This window comes from Cryptosporidium ryanae (genome assembly GCF_009792415.1).
Source record: "Cryptosporidium ryanae isolate 45019 chromosome Unknown contig_5, whole genome shotgun sequence".
NCBI classification, from domain to species: domain Eukaryota; phylum Apicomplexa; class Conoidasida; order Eucoccidiorida; family Cryptosporidiidae; genus Cryptosporidium; species Cryptosporidium ryanae.
Window position 1 is genome coordinate 443,574 of NW_027125531.1, and position 18,420 is coordinate 461,993.

Genomic DNA, 18,420 nt, shown 5'->3' on the forward strand with positions numbered 1-18,420 from the left:
TTTTCTTTAAAATTGAACTCTGACCAGTTATCTTCAACTCAATAATTTTCCTTAACTTTGAATATATTTGTTATTAAAATAGTTTTGTGAATGCTTTGAACAATTTTTTTGCCATTATTATATTATTATGTGACACTCCAAATTACTCGTTTACTTCATTAAGAAAAAAGATGCGTGAACGTTTCCATATCTTCCTTGAACTAATAATATACTTGCAAAATAATTTTTTTAATTCAAAATCAATAATAAATAAAATTAGAATTTGTAACGCTATTTTTATGTTAATTTTGATTTAATGTATGGGAATAAATTCAGTAATGAATGTTCTGAAATATTGACTAGGTTTTATGCGAAGATATTTATTGAATTAAATATAGCTGTAAAAGATATTAAAATATAATAATTGTCAAAATCATCATTAATATGAAGGGAAGAATGTTAATTGATGTTTGGTTTTTAAAAGTTTTCACCGTAAATATACCAATTTAATATAAAGAGAGGGATACAAATCGTAAAAGAGTTACTGGGAGTTTTTTTATTAAGGTATTTTAGATGAATTAACAAAATATTAATTATTATTATGCATGTACATTTATTTTAAGTTCATTGTTTAGAAATTTTAAGGCAAAATAAAAAGCTCAGTGATGTAAAAAACCCGATATATCAAAGCATTGCAGTTAAAGAAAAGTACACAAGCTTCGACATACATTGAAATTTTGATAATTATGACAGTAAATTAAAATAGTATAATGAAATCGATAATTAATCATTTTTTGTTATTTAATTTATAAAGAAAGAAAATAAATCCAAAAATCAAAATACGAATGCTAGATAGACAAAAATAGGTTTATATTAAATTTCTCATTAATATTACGATATTTATACGTATTCAATCAAAACAAAATACAATGTAATCATTATGGAAAATGGCAAAAAAGAAAAAAAAAAAGATTTTATTGAATAAAATTTAAATGTAGAATAACAAAATTAGCTAACAGCCCGATATATTGTGATTCATCCCATAATAATTAATTTATAATAAATATGTAGACAAAAAAATTAAGTCTTTACTTTTTATATTTGATCTTCTATGAGTTCTGTTAATTTTCCCTCTATTAAATTTAATTAACAAACTCAATTATTAAAATAGTACATTCAATATATTTTTCACAAATTAATAAAACTTTTACGTAATTCTAAATAAAAGACTTTGCTCAATATTATTGAATAACAGAAGAAAAAAAATTCTGATGCGAAAAATTCTAACATTTTTAATGGGAAAAGCAAAAAAAAAAAAAAATAATAGTAAAATTTACCATTTATATTTTAAACGGTCAATGTTTTTTAATAATATTCTTTGAATTATGTTGAAAATAATATGTATATATACCATATTTCATAACATTATAGTATTTATATTATGATGAAATTTCTGTAAATAAAAGTAAAACAACTACAATAATTCTCATTTTTTTTTACATAGCTTTATCATTGACATTCACATTCTAGATTTTTAGCGCTTTCTATATTAAAGTTGCAATGATCGATAAAAAAATGATGGATTGAATGGATAGACCTGCAAATTTCCTTTTTTCAGGAAATAGTCTCGTTATTTTATTTTGATTGTGAGATGAAACCAAAGTTTGAGATAAAAAATGAGGCTGCACCTGAGTTATATTACGTTCCCCCATTTAAAAAAAGGAAGAGAGAGAAAGCTATGTTTACGAATAATCGTGTAATTCAGGAAAAATTTTGGAAAAAGCTTGAAAAGGATATAAAAGGTGAAATAAACAAATTGAATTTCTCTAATATAGAACAAGTTCTAATAAGCATTCTTAAAAATAACATAGTTAGAGGTAGGGGAATTTTAGCTAATTGTATTATTAAAGCACAACTATCAAGCCAATTTTATACTCCCGTTATTAGTTGCTTATCTGCTATATTGAACTGTAACATACCAGATTTTGGATCTTTATTGGTAAGGAGATTAATAAATCAATTTAAAAAATCATTTGAAATTTCTGATATATTAGTTTGTAAGTGCACCATTTTGTTTCTTGCACAATTAATTAGTTTGAGAGTATTACATGAACTTACAGGACTTCAAATATGTCTTTTCTTAACAGAAAAATTTACGGATAGTTCTATAGAGCTTTGTGTTTGTTTTATTCAAGAATGTGGTGAATTTTTGCTTGAGTTTTGCCAAGAAGGGCTAACCAAGGTTTTAAATGAGCTTAGAGTAATACTTCAAGAAGGAAAGATTAAAAAAAGAACTCAATTTTTAATTCAAGACCTGTTAAGAAGAAGGCGTAGGAATTTTATAAAAAGTAGTGGATCTATTAATGCAAATGAATTTATAGACACAAACGACCAGATAACACATTTTATAGATATTTTAGACGATGAATTGGACTTACAAGAAAATCTTGACTATTTCACTGAAGTTGACCACGAAATATTTGAGAAAGAAAACAAATTATGGGAAGAATTTTCGAATGAAATGGTTTCTGGATTAGCTGAAAATGAAAGAACTCGAGAAAATGTGGATATTTTCTTTCGAGATTCACTTATAGATTTTTCCGATAAAGAGGTATCAGTATTGAGGAAGCAAATTTATCTTTGTATTATGAACAGTCTAAGTTTTGAGGAATGCACACATAGGCTTTTAAAACTTGATGTTCACGATAAATTAATTGACCAAGTATCAAGTATGTTGCTTGAATGTTGCTCAATGGAAAGAACATACCAAAAGTTTTTCGCTCTTGCCGCTGAGAGACTTTGCAAGTTACGTGATGAATACAAGTCATCATTTACAAAACTATTTACATTGAATTATGAAACAGCTCATAGATTAGAGACGAATAAACTTAGACAAGTTACAAAGCTTTTTTCTTATTTATTAAGTAAAGATGCAATACCTTGGGATGTACTTGAAATCATCACACTTTCTGAACAGGAAACTGCATCTTCATCTAGGATTTTTATTAAGATATTATTTATAGAGCTTTTTGAAAATATGGGAATTCAAAGTTTGGACCGGAAACTTAATTCAGAAGCAGTTATTCCGCATATTGAAGGTATTTTTCCCAGCGAAAATTTGTCCAGAATTAGATTCTCAATTAATTTCTTTACTGCTATAGGCCTCAATGGGCTAACAACTAAACTCAGAGAGAAGGTAAAGTCATATGAAGAGGAGCGAGCTAAAAAATTGAACGAACTGTATTTTGAATCTTTTGATGTAGAAAAGAAAGGGCCAACAAATGATTTGCATTTATTAAGTAATTCAAAACCTATAGAAAAGGGCTCAGTAATCATTGACTACTATAATTCAGGGGATGAACTGGACATATCAAAGAATAGTGAGTTTAACAAATTAGAATCTTGTTTAGAAACCAATAGATCGATGTATTGTTCAAAAGGGGAGAAAAGGAGGAAAAATCGTAGCTTTTCGAGGGAGTAGATTAAAAAATAACACATTGTTGAATTTGCCACACTTTCACTGCAGATATTTGTATCTAGTACTCCACACTTTTTTTTTAAAAAGTCTTGTAAAATTAGTTCTAGATTTAAATCTGGTAGTAATAAATTATCTAACTTTTTTTTCTAAATCACATAATTAAGGAAAACAATATCGATTTCCGTAATAAATATAACTCAAACATGATAAACGAAGGTAACGAAATAAGTTCACCCAGATCTATTTCCATGTCAAAGACAATTATTCCATTTAGGCTTACTAGTAACAGGATTATGATCCCATCAAGATCGGCAGTAAGAGTTGTCTTACCAGTTCGTGATATAGGTGAATTAACCGTAATTACGTTTGAACACGACATTTTCGTAGGAAATGGAGGTTCAATAAGGTTTTTCTTATTGGGTAAGCAAGTTAGACATCGATTTGTAAATGTCCCACTTGACGAGGAGAAACCTATTCCTTCATATATAGATTCATCGAGGGTTCCTCTAGGTGATCTTCCAATAATAAAATTGGGTGATTTAGTTTTGTTTGATGAAATCCCGTGCTTAAGATATTTGGCTAAAAAACTTGGTGAGTATGGAAGAAATTACTATGTAGACTTTGTGATAGATGACATAATTCTCCGTTGCTCTAGATGGAGAGATATAATAATGGAACTAATACCAGGAAGCAATACTGGCGTTTCTGCTAAAAGTTACATAGAAGAAACAAATTCACTTTCAAATTACAAATTACTGAGAGAACAATTTTATTATGAATTTGAAACCTTGATAACATGTATAGGTGATAGTGGTATTTTTATTGCAGATAGTAATAGACCGATGATTTGCGACTTTATTTTGTTCTCTATACTATTTGACGACATATCGCTCGTTGAAATAGATGAAAATAACCAATTTAATAGAACAACAATGATACCAGAAAATTCTATAATTCATAGGTTTCCGAGACTAAAAATCCTATTCGAATCTATTTCATCACTACCACTGATTGAACAATGGATAAAGGGCAAATATTTTCTTGTTAATATAGAAAGTGAAAGTAATATTGGGGATTTAATTACTCAAAAAAATTCTTTCCCAATAATGGAACATACCAATCATTTTTTTAAAAAAGAGGTAGGAAATAACCAATCTTCGAGATTCTTGCCACCAATTTTTCAGCAACCTCCTAATCAAATATTTGGACAAGCAACTGCAGGAATTAGATTCCTCCACCAGCCTATTAATCATATAAATAATTTACATAGAATATCTCCAAGCAATAGTTTCGGCTTACAACCTCAGTTTCATGCACCACAAGCGTGGATGCATCAAATCAATGGAAATTGTTATTTTAACAACATTCCCTCACCTATACAATCTAGGTCAAGTCCTAGTCCAAGTTTTAGAATTTGGAATTGATTAATACAATTGTCGATATTAAACATAAACTTTAGTAAGGATAAGTAATAATGTCTAACTATTAAAAACAAGAAAATAAAAACCCGTATAATTAAAATTTTTACTTATTAATGATATTTAAAAGTTTTTCTGGATTATCTAATGAAAAAAGGTCACTGAAGAAGTTAGATTATCAATTGAACAGAATAAAACTTACTTAAATGACATATTCAACGCTTTTATATGGTCAAACACCATGCAAATACGATCAGGTATTAGCTGTAAATTGTTAGAACCAAACAACTTTATTATGAATGCAATTGTAACAATGATTTCTCTAGAAGAAGAATTAACAACCTCAGACTTAACAGAATTGGATGAATAATTTATTGTATCGGTATGAGATTGCTCAAAAGGTAGTGAGATCCAAATGTATCCATTTAACCCTAAAATTAGCTGAATACCATATTTAAGCTTAATTACATGTTGTGTTTGCCTCTGAATTAACTTATTTGGAACCTTAACAAGTAGACCATTTACCAACTTTCCATATTTAGCACTTCTGGTATGAAGCTGACAAATACCTTCGTTCTGCACACGTTGTACTTCTGTACAAATCACATCACCTTCATCCAGAATTGATTTCATGTACAGTGAGTCTTCCTCCGTACGTCTCCTTTGGACTGAACCAGGGAGATTAACAGCGGCTAGTGATAGCTGCGCGTATTGGTTCGAACAAATGTCTATGTACCATTTTTTATTCGAAATCTAACAATGTTAAATGTTGGTTCATAGTGAGATTCCGCAAAACTTACTTCAACTACTCTCCCAACAACAATGTCACCAACTTCACCTGAGTATCTCCCACCTAGGGGTTTTGTATATATCAACTTATTTAGGTTCTCGTAGAATCCACAAGTTGTAGAAATCAATTTTGAGTTTGAAGCTTCAAATGTTCCATGACCCCTGAAAAGATAATTATAGAAACAAATCAGATAAGAAAAACTTACCTAATGTAATTAGGTTCTGTTTGAATTGGTTCACCAGGTATAACCGTCTTCATACAAATATGCTCATTTCCAAAGTTTTGAGAAATAGAATATTTGCCAAATTCTTAAAAAAGGAATGTCAGTTTTTATATTGTAGAATAAATTTATAAGGACAACAAAAAATCAAATAATTTTGTATAGGATGATGAATGTTTAAACTTTACCTTTCCATTCATTAATTTTTATTTTCATTTTGTCAAAGAATATATATGTTTCAAGAAAAGTTTATTTACCGCAAAAGCAAAATAGGATACATGTAGGAATTAAATAATAAGCTTTGGGATGGATTCGAATACAAATGAACCAAATATATCAAACACATTCTACTTTCTTCTAAATAACCTTTCAGGAATTTCGTAAGTTTTAATTATTTGAAAAAAATGTTATTTTTTTTGACTTCTCTAGTTTTGTATCCTATTTTTTTTGGTCAGGTATTTCCTTAATAATAGGATCGATAACTTTACAGTTCTTTTTTTCAAATTACTCACCGAAGATAAATACTCAAATTGCTTGCAGTGCAAGTTCAAATATACTTGGAATTGTGTCACTATGGTTAGTTGAAGGAATATCATTCGTTTCAATGTGTATTGCATATTCAGTGGTGGAGTCGTAAGTTTTTTGAAAGTTTTTTCTTATAAAAGTATTTCAATATTTCATATTTAGAACGTGTCAAACGTTTGTTAATTTGACCTTTTCGATTCAAACAATGGGGGTAATAGTAAAATACTTACCGACATGGATAAGATTGATCCACATTTTCACATTTTGCCAAATAAACACTTTATTTATCCAATTCAGTTTTTTACCAGAATGCAATGCAACTGGTCTACAGATAACGTTGATAATTGCAAGCATTGCCTGGTGGTTTGTGACAATATTTGGACTAGTCTGTAAGAAAAGGATAGTTGTCCCTCCTCACATCTTCGATCCTTTGAGGGCAAGGACAAGTTTTTTCACAGAGGTGCACCTAGTATTAAAGACAATGGGACCGTAAACATGCAGTTACGTTAGGAGAAGCAAGAAATTAAGAAATAATCTATTAGGAAATTTTGACAAGTGAACTTAAATTTAGTAAATTTTTTTATTATTGTCAACCCACAAATTTGCCGGTTGTCTTGAATTCAAGTGCACTTGTTCCCACTCAAGCCTAATTGTGCACCATAGAGTCCTCCTAATTATTTCAATAGTTGCGACACACAAGTTTATTATCGCCGCATTAATTTGTATGTCATCTATTATTGTTATTGGAATCAGTGTAATAGCCCAAGTTAGTCTACCTATTAAGTTATAAAAAGCAACAAAATAGTAGTACCAGTTTGGATACATTGACTTAGATCTGAGAAATGAAATTCTGTTCTGCATCAATCCCCAATCCATATAAATATCCCACGAAAACATGTATATCGTACCAACAATATAACAAGTAAACCAGAGGAACCTGATAGTGTATGGTGACATTGATGTCACAGTAGCCCATGGAACAGTAGCAACTACTGCAATAGCGAGACCTGTCAAATACTTACCCATATTATACAGGTGATTATTCCTACTCGGAGATTTGTCAGTTAAATAGCGCATTCCACATTGAAAGAAACGAATTTCATATGGAAGTGCAAGTGCAATCGTCTGCATCCATCTATAATCTGATAGAAATACAAAAAGCGACTTTGGTAGGATATTACCATGATTTTTCACAACAAAAACAAAGAATGCAATAGTGTATTCTATATCTCCAAAAGGTTTTGATAATGTTGTAAATATATCGCCCACTATATTAGCCCTGAGTGAAACATTTACTACTTTAGGTATAAGCCCATGACTGAAAACTTCTATGATAGAGTATAAAACTGCTTTCCTATACTCGAAGGTAAAAGTTTTACTTGGGATAAACAGAATAATAAATTGAGTTGTCATTAAAATAACAGGGTATATCCAAAGAGGATATTGAGAAATATTGAAGTATGTGAAGATAGAAATTCCAAGGCGATAGTCAGAAATGAACATTGTAAAAATAACAATCCAAACACTTGTTTGAAGAGCAGCAAATGAAAATATAGTTGTTGGAGTTACCATACAATCTGGATCTATACCAATCATGTATTTATAATTTACGTTATAATAATCCATGATAGCAATAGAAACTCCAGAGCCCCATACAACTAATATCGCCATAAGAAAGAGCCTAAATATAGGAAAAATTGCCAGAGTACCTTGAATGCTGTATTCACTGTTAACTACTGGAAGCCTACATATAACAAATAGATTCAATAATAAGACAAAACAAATACCAATAAGAAATGACATTCTAAAGTTGGGTTGAAATAAGGATTGATCCAGTGTTCTTTTAGTTCTTGTGATATGCTCCATCATTGCCTCAAGTTCATAAATATTCGATTTCAATAAAATCTTGCTAGAATCAATTTGTTTTATTAAAATACTGGTATTTGGATTTTCATCAGCTTTGTTTTTTGAAGTATCTGTATTCTTTGTTGTACCAACTGCCCCCTTAGATATAATATACAAACTAATAACTTTATCACGAATACTTTCATCTATTTTGATGTTATCAAATCGTGACGTAAATTTATTAGTATCTGGTAAGTTATTCAGAAAAGGTTCGAATAACTCATTGCGCCTATAACATATTTTTGAAACCGCAAGACGATTAACAATTATATAATCCTGCAAATCCTCAAATGCCTTCAAAACATTCAAAAGTAAGAGAGGTATATGAACTTTTGAAGCACATGTACTTGTACTATCATTCAGCAACTTAGAGATACTTTCGAAGTGGTCAACATTATTTTGTTTAATTTGATTAAAATGTTGAATTACCTTATCGATATTTTCTAAAAGAGATAAATGAAACTTCTCCAACGCAAAATCAAGTTGGTTAGATGAATCTTTTTCAAGTGCCTTATATGGAATACCAGAAAGAGAATCTAAATTCTTTGACTCGACAACTAGGGATTTTTCGCAATTTGCTAGATCAACAAATTTGAAATAAGAATTATCTAAAAGCTTGGTAAGGTATCCATAATCTACAAACTTTCCACCCCATTTTGTTTTTTCGAACCTTTCAAGTTTATCAACAAATTTCATTTTCTAGGAAAGACAAAGCGATATAATCGCAAAATTACATCAATTGCGGTACCTTTATCCTTTCAATTATTCTATGTAGATCATTGTTGATGTCTTGTCGTATCAACGAGGCCGCGATAATTATTAGTTTAAAATGATATTGACTGCATGTTTTGCAGAAATAAAACTTAAAACATACTAAATAATAGTTTATTCATGAGTTGAAGTAATAACAAATGAAATAATGTTTCGTGTTCTTTATTATTCCCCAATTTATTTTCTAATCTTTTCTAAAAGATGGTCAGAAACATATATAAAAGAAGTAATGTGCTTGCAAATTTTATTATAAATGCTTTATTTCGTTTAGCATTCTTCATGTGTTGAATGATATATTAATAACAACGATTCTGCGATGATTTACAGATAATTATTAAGAGGATAAAAAAGTGGTCACCAGTGTCCGGCACCCATAGCTCAGCTGGTTAGAGCGTACGGCTAATAACCGTAAGGTCCGCGGTTCGATCCCGCGTGGGTGCACTTTTTACCTTAAATTTCTAAACCCACGCGGGTTTCTTAGATTACTAAGTGTACCGGACATGCGTTTTTGTTTGTAAATTTCGCGACTATCGAACTGTGTCTTGATCTTAAGTTAATTTTTGCTTCTGAATTGTGAGATGTTATCTAATTTTAAATAATGGTAAATGAAAAGCGCTAAGAATAAAGATGTACTTCTCGGTGAAGTCTTTGAAGATACTAATCCGAAATGGCGAACAGGACAGATTAAGAGAGTAGTGCTTCAAGATATCGGTGGGCATGAATTCCTCGATATCTCAATGTCTTCAGGAGTAAATCTAATAACTGGTGGAAACGGTAGTGGCAAGAGTAGTTTGGTATCAGGTATAGCTCTTCTTTGTGGTTGGAACGGAAGAAAGGCAGGTAAGGATTCAAATTTAGCGAAATACATAAGGATTGGGGCATCAAAAGGTATAATTCGTGTTTACTTTTCGAATAGCGGAACTGAGTTTCAGGTTGGATACTTACCTGATCTTTTTGGTGATGAAGTAATTGTTGAGCGTGTTATTTATTTGAAAGGAAATTCTACTTATACCTTTCGAGGATCAAAAATCGGTTCACCAAATTATAAGTCCCAAGAAGCAAAGAAGCATTTAATACATTTTCGTGAATTTTCAAATATTATTATTAATAATCCTATTACATTACTTACTCAGAATGATTCGAAATATTTGATTAGAGAACAAAGTTCATCGAAGTCACTATATGAATTTTTCCAGAGAGCTCATCTATTTGATCTATCTTGGAAGCATTTATCAGAAGAACAGTTTTACCTTGAGAAAGCAGAATTAATTTCACAAAACTTAAAATCCAAAGTTAAAGAATTTGAACGGGAAATAAGTGACCTCAAGAAAGTATTAGATATTTCAAATGAATATGAAATTCTAGTATTCCATGAGAATAATTTAAATAGTATTTACACACTGGCCTCTATGGAAAAATTACTTCGATCTATCAGCGACTTGGAGTCTTTAAAATCAGAGTTGTATTCCCAAAAATCAAAAGTGAATCCAGAGAAACTACAATCTGAACTATCTAACATAGAATATGAACATGCAAAAATAAAGTCAGAGTTAGATGTTATTAAAAAGGACCAGGAATGTATTTCTGTAAAACTCGAAAATTTACTTAGAGAATTTTCAAGAATTTCGGATAAAATAGTGGTTTACACTTCTAGAAGTGATGAATTGAAAGATCAAATACAAAGAGCGAGAGAAATAATATCAGACAAAAAAAAATCGATTGAATCAACACTAAACGAACACCATCCAGAAGACTTAGTTAACGAATTTTTTATATCAAAGGCTTCACTTGAGAAAAAACTTGATCTCAAAACGAAAGAAAAAAAAAATTTATTGGCCGACATATCACAAATTAAATTGAACATTTTTTCTCGTACCGAACTTTTGGGTGAGAGTGAGAAAGAGTATGATGAAATAGTTAATGAAAAAGAAGAAAATAATATCAGAATAAATGAATTAATTGTTGAAATAGATAAAAATAGCTTGTCTCTCGATAAAATATCAGATCAATTAAGGAGTTTGAATCATACTATTCAGAGTAATGATAATAAAAACACTTATTCCATTTCAATTGATTCAAAATTGAATAAATTTTCGGGAGATAATACTCTACTGAGTAGTTATTACAATACAGTATATGATAATTATTCAGAATTAGATTTTGTAGAGATATTTGGATATTCAAAGGAAGTTCATAACAGCGTTATATTAGAGTGCGAAAATATCAACAAAAGTGCTCTTATAGCTGGTCCAATTGCACTTCATTTATTTGCAGGAACAAATTTATCTGGAAGTGATAGTTTAATATATAAACTTGATGAAATTGTTGGTGGAAAACTTGAGAGGCAAGATTTTGGGAGCAAGTATTTAATTAGAAAGAATTACAAGTATTGGATTGTCGGAAGTTCAAAAGATAAAAATTTGCTACTTGAATCATTTAGAAAAAATGGAGTTCTGATGGATCCTACAATAATATTCATTAGATCTCAATTCCAACAAAAAAGATACGATTTGTCCATAATAAGGAAAAAATATCCGAAGGTTGGGCTCGCTGCAATTGACTTACTTGAAATAAACAATGACGAAGTCTTTAACTTCTTGGTAGATATCACACAAATTGAAGCAACGTTCATTTTCTACAATGACTTAGAAATGGAACTAATATATGATTATAATCTTTATATCAAAAGGGCTTATTCACTGGGGAGCAATTCATACAGGTATAGACGTGGTGGAATAGTTGTAGCACCGGAAATTTATGATTTTAAATATAAATCACATTTTACAATTTTAAAAGTTTCAGAATTAGGTAAAGATCACGCCATAAACAATAGTTGTGGTTTTAAGAATAATTCTAAGAATATAAATACAATAACTTTGAAAAAGCAGGAATATCTGGGACAAATTTCGATTTACAAAAATATTTTGACAATAAATAATCAAGAGATTCAGAGTTTAAAAATAAGAAACAGTGATATAAACACTAGAACTACATTTTTAGAATCTTATATCAAAGATATTAGAAGCGAATTACATAGTTTAAATATCGAACTCTATAACTTGGAAATGAATCTAAACAGTATATCTATGGAAGAACACTCTATTTCAATGGAAATTGATCAAATAAAAATTGAAACAGAGAAATTTAACAGAGAAAAGTTTCATGATGAAAATAAGACTTTACTTGAAATTAAAAACATTGAAAACCAAATTGAGCAGTGGTCAAACTCTATTATTGAATATAACGAAAAGATTATTAATGAGACAAAAATTAAAATAGATAAAGACAACGAGATAAGAGAAACAAGAGCTCTAATAGAATCTGGAAACAATAGATTGTCTGAATTTAACAATAAAATTAAATCGTTGATAAACAGGAAGAGTTCGTTGATCTGTGAAATACCTTCGATAAAAGAGAAGGAATTAAATATAGAAAATGAAATAAATACAGTTGACTCACAAATAAATGAAATAAAAAGTGAACTAGAAACAATTAAATCAAAAAATGATGCAAATTCATTAAATGAAAACAATAAATTGGATTTAATGTCGACCCTTAAATATTTCAATTGGATTGGAGAAGCGAAAATAAGTGATTGTAAGTATCCTGACGTTAAATTAATTAATTCATGGAGAGATAAACTAGGCATGCAGAAGAATTTGCTGCACATTAATTATTCTAAATGTGCAAATACATTTGTTGACAAACTTCCAATTGATGTAAATTGTTTATGCTCTCTAAAAAAGGAGATAACTATGAAGTATGAGAAGAAAAAGATGGAATTAAAAGATAATAAACGTGAATTAGATGATGAGGTTAAATTGTTAGAAACAAACAAAAAAATACTCGATAAAAGGATTGAACAACTTAAGCAGAGCCACATTCAATCGGGAAAAGTTATAAACGCAAACTTCAAGCACTACTTTTCACTTTTCTGGTCGAACACGATGAAACCACATCTTAAATTTGATCATGATAAATCAACCCTCAATATCTGTGTGATTCCAGATACCGCTATTACCAGGAAAGAGACTGGTACAGGTAATGCGGAAATTGTCGCAAAAGAATTAAACAAAGATGCATATACACAGATTATGAACAGGGAGGTACAATCACTAAGTGGTGGTGAGAGTAGTAGCATAGGAATATCATTATTACTTTCACTTTCACAAAGCAATTCCTCACCTTTTCACCTTTTTGATGAACCGGACGTTTATATGGATGATGTGAGAAGAATGATAATGATCCAGTCGTTTATTGAATTTCAAAAAATTTGTTCTATTGAGAAATCAGGAAACGAACGTCAAGTAATATTTGTAACTCCACACAATGAAATTGTACAATTTATTAAAGAAAATTATCCAGAGGATATACGTATTATTCAATTTATTAAGAATTAGATATACAAAAATCAAATTTTAGATAAAAAACATCTATTTAAAATCTTATATTTGTTTGATAAATATACAAATGATTTTATTCATCCCCAATCAGTACTTCCAACATCTTCTGCATTCTTAGCGTCTTTCTAATAAATTCACTTATATCGTTTCCATTATTTGTATTGTTCTCAATCTGTAATTCTAATGGATAAATACTTGGTTGTTCCGGAATCTCGGTGAAAAATTGTGATTTAGGTGTGGAAACTTCCGAACTCGTTGAAGGTGATTTGTGACATAAAGTTGTTTTTGTCTGGCCTTTAATCCAGGTAAATGGTGGGCCATATTTCGCAAATAACTTTTGTCTCTTTACGTTTACTAAAGAGCTATTAGAATGTAACATAGAATTAGCCTGTACTTTTGTAATTGTGTTAGTACTCTTTTGATTGTTTGTGCCCTTGTATGAACTATTCAGCGCTAATTTTTTGAGATCAATTTCATCATTTTTTTTGTCAGCCTTGGTAGTAATACCTCCGCCTATCTGTGATGTAGAAAGAGGGACACACGTCTCCAAAGTATAAAATAATGAGCAAATATTAAATTTTCCTTTTGACCTTAGTGATGCAGGCCATGCCAGTGTTGGCATGTAAGATGTATTGATCTGCATTTTAGAACTTTCATTGTTTTGCAAGAGTTTACTTTTTTCAGATAATTTCACAATATGATTAATACCTCTATTTTTACTTTCAATTGGAAAACGTGTAGATTTATTCTTTTGCTCTCCATGAACAATAATGAATGAACGAAGATCCTCCTCAAGTCTAGTTTTATATAAACGCCTTAACTTTTCTGCCTTTTCAGAAATACTATCAAGGTGTCTTGCCCTCTCTAAATTTAAAGCATGAACATATCTTTCTTTTGCTATTTCATTGTGTCTATCTAGTTTTACTCTTAATTCATCCATTATATAGCAAAGTCTATAATACTTGCTTACAAGTAGTAACATCCACAAAAAACCCGCCAATCAACTCATTGATGACATAATCAACAAACTCGGTATATTACGCTATTTTTAATTAGAAAAGGCAATAAAACAATAATTATATTCTCTTTTTAATGTTTCACTTTAAACAGTCTAGATATTCCTTTTCACAACTCCCGTATTTTTTTTTTGAAATAGGGAATAAAACATTAATTGTTAATGTAAACTTGAGCGGTTAAATATTAGATCTTTGTTTTAGTTGAACATTAAAATGAGTTAATTTCATATAATTTTACATGAATCTTGCACGGACATGTATTGGAATCACTTTGTAGTCTAGAGATTTTATGAATAATAATTTAATTGCAGTATCAAAGTTGAAATGCTTGCTCTTTATTTTGTTTATTTACCTTCACCCTATTTTTTTAACCGGCTCAGAAATTGATACTTTAAGCCATGAGTCTGAAATAAGTGCAGGAGAAAATGTGGGTAATAACAACTCACATCTAAGACCTGAAGGAGCCTCTCCTCTTCCTGTTAAAAATAATATTTTTTTTGATTTATTTAAAAAGGAAGTTACGATTGATAAGTATGTCACGAAAGATGGAAAGAAAGTCAAAGTAAAGTTAGTGAGGAAACGCATTCCGATATTTAATATGATTGCAAGGTGGTATAATAAAAAGAAAGCTAAACGTAAGGCTAAGAAAAAAGCTAAAAGACAAAAAAAAAAGCCATTAAAAAAACGCAGAGGCATTTTAAATAGGTTTAGAAAAAAGAAATCCAAAAAGAGTGAGGATATGGTTCAAGAGTCACTCGAAAATAAATCAGAAGAGCTAACAAATGAACTTGATGCAACTGGAGTATTTGAAGAAGGGTCTGTGCCATCTGATTCAGAAAATCAGCAAGCTAATCCAAGTTCCACAAAGATAAGTAGTTTTGAAGACAGTGGAGATCAGTCATCTTCATCAAAAGTAAGTGATTACAAAGAATCAGTTACAGGCTATTATACAAGTAATGATGACACGTCTCTTTAATCTATTAAAGCCGACTTGAAGATAAACAATTCTAGATAGAATATCATTACTTGGAAATATAAAATTAATAGGGTATACATAAAGAATTCAAGTTGCCCAGATAAACAGAAACTAGGTGCCTACTAACTAATTCTTGAGTAGTAAACCATCCTCGGATTATCTATTTTGTTACCGTCACCCAATATAGAGTCTTGATTATCTTCTTTAGTGTGCTTTAAACAATTAATTTTAATAATAACCCAAAGAACAACTCCAAATACTATTGAGACAGCAATTCCAATAATCCCTATAAAGATACTACCTTTTTCCTTTGATTTTGCTTCATCTGAAAAAGATATCTCTATTTCATCAAAACTAGGGTTTAGTACATCATTATTAAGCTCATTTAACACAATAATCTGATCTCTTGCTTTATTTTCCTCAATAGTTGAACTTTCTTCACTTTTGGGCTCATTATTTACATCGCTTATATCAACAGAGTAAGTATTCAGAATTTGGTCTACTGATTTTTCGGTCCCTAATGTAAATCCCAAAACTGGAGATAAATTTTGTCTAAAGAGTTTATTGGGGTCTAGATACTCCATTGTAATGTATAACGATTCATAAATTCTCCAAAAAAATTCAATATTTTTAGCAATTTCTTCTGAATTCCTTCCTCTAAGCTCCTTATTATAAATATTTATTTTAATACTATCATCAACAGGAGCCCAAATCCTCCACGATTTTATTGGAATTTGATGTGGCCATCTTGTCCCACCAAGATAATTAAGTCCTGCTCTGCCAGCGAATTCATAGGAATAGCTTGAATCAGTGTAGTCAACAGCATATGCTCTTATACCGTTGATACTTCCAAGAGTAGAGCCTATTACCCAGGTATCTTTTGATCTAGATACAACTATTCCACGAAATAATACATATCCTGGGTGATTTTTTTTTTTATTTCTTTTTTGTCTGAAAAATGGAAAGCCTAAATATTCTCCAATATGTAAATAATCACCATTTACATCTTCAGGACCTCCAGATACAACCATTTTTACATGTTTGGGTGTGAGACCATTTATTCTAACAAAAATCTTTTCATTGTAATAGTCACCTATTGGAATTTCACGAAAATGTTTTTTTTTAAAAGGAGGTTTAATGAATGACCATCCGTCTGGTTCTAGTTCAATGCCCTTTTCAGCAGGCCAATCAATAGGTGATTTTATGCGTGATTCCTTTGGTCTGCGCCAGACAGCTAACACTTGACTCGGGTTAGTATTTCCCAATTGTCTTGAAATAAACCAACAAATCGCATTTTCACCTTCTTCTAATGCCCATAAATATTGTGAATTTCCTGGATATTCAACTATTGAACTTTGTAGTGTCACTTCGTAATTTCTCAATGGTCCTCTCTGAACGAAATAAGGCCTGTTCTTAAAAAAACCTTCCCAACTATAGATTGCATTTTGAAAATAACCATTCGCCCCATTTAAAACAACATCAAGCACACCTCGAAGTGGTGGAATACATGTTGGAGTGTTATATTTAACAATCCCGGTAAACTTGTTTAAGTATTTATTTGGGCAACCGGAGAAAACCTTTGTGTTGTCTGGTGACTCAACAAGAGGAACATGTTCCATTATTTGTGATTCTGGCGGAATGAACGTAAATGGTCTTGCTTCATCAACTATAAAATCCTTATCAAATACAAGTATACGTTTATTTTCCATACCCTTTGGAACTTCAACAGGTAATGGATTTCTAAGTGGTGTACTTGGATCTAGTTCTATATAAGGAATGATATCGTGAGCACCATATTTTCTCGGGTAAACGTACCAACCTCTTGAGTATGTAGGTGAGTATGGTCTTCCAATTAATTCTGCATATATTTGCCCAACATTTACCTTTGGATTTTCTATTGGCCAGGTATCACCAATACACCATCTCTCCATTGGATAATTGAGAAAAAAAATAAACAAGTTAGGTTCGGAGGATATTCTTTTAAAAACAGGTCTATTTATGGGTTCGTAATACCATGAAAACCTATTTTCTTTATTTGTTAATTGTAGAGAGTCTTCTCTTTTATATATACCGTGTAGAGCTGCATTATATGCAGAACTCCTTACCTCAATAAAAAGTGGAACATACCTTCCAAATGGAATTGTACGTAAATACAGTTCTTCCGATACAACTTCATCTTCTACTAACCCTGGGAACGAATAATGACCATATTTTTGAAATTTGAAATTTTTTATAGACCCTTCGCCTTCAAGTTGAGAACTACCAGCACTGATATTAAAAAAAAGAACATTAGTTTGTTCAATTTCATCAATAACAAATTTCTCAATCCCGAGCATTCTTTCATTTGGTCTTACCATAAAAGCAAATTCATTTGGATCTAGTTTGTCAACTAAAGGCTTTTTTATCAATTTAAATGGTTTAATAATGGACAGTTCCACCTGCTTAGGTGAGTTATATTTATAGTGTCTTGCATTATATTGTTTTTCATTCAATTCACTTTTATTTTCGTTATTTTTATGCGACTTCACTGAAGTGACTTCACTAAGCTCAAAAACAGTTTCTTCAATATTTTCTGATTTTGATTCATCTGAATTTGAAGTTCCAACATCGTTATTTGGTATATCAGAAGTCTCAGTATATTCATTTAAACTGTAAATTGATTCTGAAGAATATTGAGTTTTTGTAAACAACAAACTTATTAAAATACATGTTTCCCTATCATAAACTGATGAATGAAAGACAATGAAAGACCAAATTATCAATAAAAACAACTTATTTTTTAGCACCATCACATTTTTTAAAAACTTCGACCTCTTTTAAAAATTAACTACTTACACACGGTGTGCATTATATTGCGACCCCGCTACAAAAAATTACATAAAAACACATCTTTAGAACACAGGATGAATCTCAGTAGATCGTAAGACAAAGCCTACTCT

The 18,420-nt window shown here is 30.4% G+C and overlaps 8 protein-coding genes across 8 annotated transcripts; 4 read left to right on the top strand and 4 right to left on the bottom strand.

The window, feature by feature from the left end:
• Nucleotides 1–1,630: 1,630 nt before the first annotated feature.
• Nucleotides 1,631–3,460, top strand: FG386_002675 (uncharacterized protein; the record flags this gene model as incomplete). Its single annotated transcript, XM_067342124.1, has 1 exon — nt 1,631–3,460. The coding sequence occupies one exon, from the start codon at nt 1,631–1,633 to the stop codon at nt 3,458–3,460; it is 1,830 nt and encodes a 609-aa protein (XP_067197729.1).
• Nucleotides 3,461–3,660: 200 nt separating this feature from the next.
• Nucleotides 3,661–4,881, top strand: FG386_002676 (glutathione S-transferase; the record flags this gene model as incomplete). Its single annotated transcript, XM_067342125.1, has 1 exon — nt 3,661–4,881. The coding sequence occupies one exon, from the start codon at nt 3,661–3,663 to the stop codon at nt 4,879–4,881; it is 1,221 nt and encodes a 406-aa protein (XP_067197730.1).
• Nucleotides 4,882–5,073: 192 nt separating this feature from the next.
• FG386_002677 (uncharacterized protein) lies at nt 5,074–5,508 on the bottom strand (the record flags this gene model as incomplete). The annotated part of the gene is made up of 1 exon (XM_067342126.1): nt 5,074–5,508. The coding sequence occupies one exon, from the start codon at nt 5,506–5,508 to the stop codon at nt 5,074–5,076; it is 435 nt and encodes a 144-aa protein (XP_067197731.1).
• A 1,469-nt stretch (nt 5,509–6,977) lies between these two features.
• Nucleotides 6,978–9,011, bottom strand: FG386_002678 (uncharacterized protein; the record flags this gene model as incomplete). Its single annotated transcript, XM_067342127.1, has 1 exon — nt 6,978–9,011. One exon carries the CDS (start codon nt 9,009–9,011, stop codon nt 6,978–6,980), a length of 2,034 nt encoding a protein of 677 aa, XP_067197732.1.
• Nucleotides 9,012–9,691: 680 nt separating this feature from the next.
• FG386_002679 (Smc ABC ATpase) lies at nt 9,692–13,486 on the top strand (the record flags this gene model as incomplete). The annotated part of the gene is made up of 1 exon (XM_067342128.1): nt 9,692–13,486. The coding sequence occupies one exon, from the start codon at nt 9,692–9,694 to the stop codon at nt 13,484–13,486; it is 3,795 nt and encodes a 1,264-aa protein (XP_067197733.1).
• Nucleotides 13,487–13,562: 76 nt separating this feature from the next.
• FG386_002680 (uncharacterized protein) lies at nt 13,563–14,429 on the bottom strand (the record flags this gene model as incomplete). Its single annotated transcript, XM_067342129.1, has 1 exon — nt 13,563–14,429. The coding sequence occupies one exon, from the start codon at nt 14,427–14,429 to the stop codon at nt 13,563–13,565; it is 867 nt and encodes a 288-aa protein (XP_067197734.1).
• Nucleotides 14,430–14,794: 365 nt separating this feature from the next.
• On the top strand, nt 14,795–15,481 carry FG386_002681 (uncharacterized protein; the record flags this gene model as incomplete). The annotated part of the gene is made up of 1 exon (XM_067342130.1): nt 14,795–15,481. The coding sequence occupies one exon, from the start codon at nt 14,795–14,797 to the stop codon at nt 15,479–15,481; it is 687 nt and encodes a 228-aa protein (XP_067197735.1).
• Nucleotides 15,482–15,603: 122 nt separating this feature from the next.
• On the bottom strand, nt 15,604–18,270 carry FG386_002682 (membrane associated protein; the record flags this gene model as incomplete). Its single annotated transcript, XM_067342131.1, has 1 exon — nt 15,604–18,270. One exon carries the CDS (start codon nt 18,268–18,270, stop codon nt 15,604–15,606), a length of 2,667 nt encoding a protein of 888 aa, XP_067197736.1.
• Between the last annotated feature and the right edge of the window lie 150 nt (nt 18,271–18,420).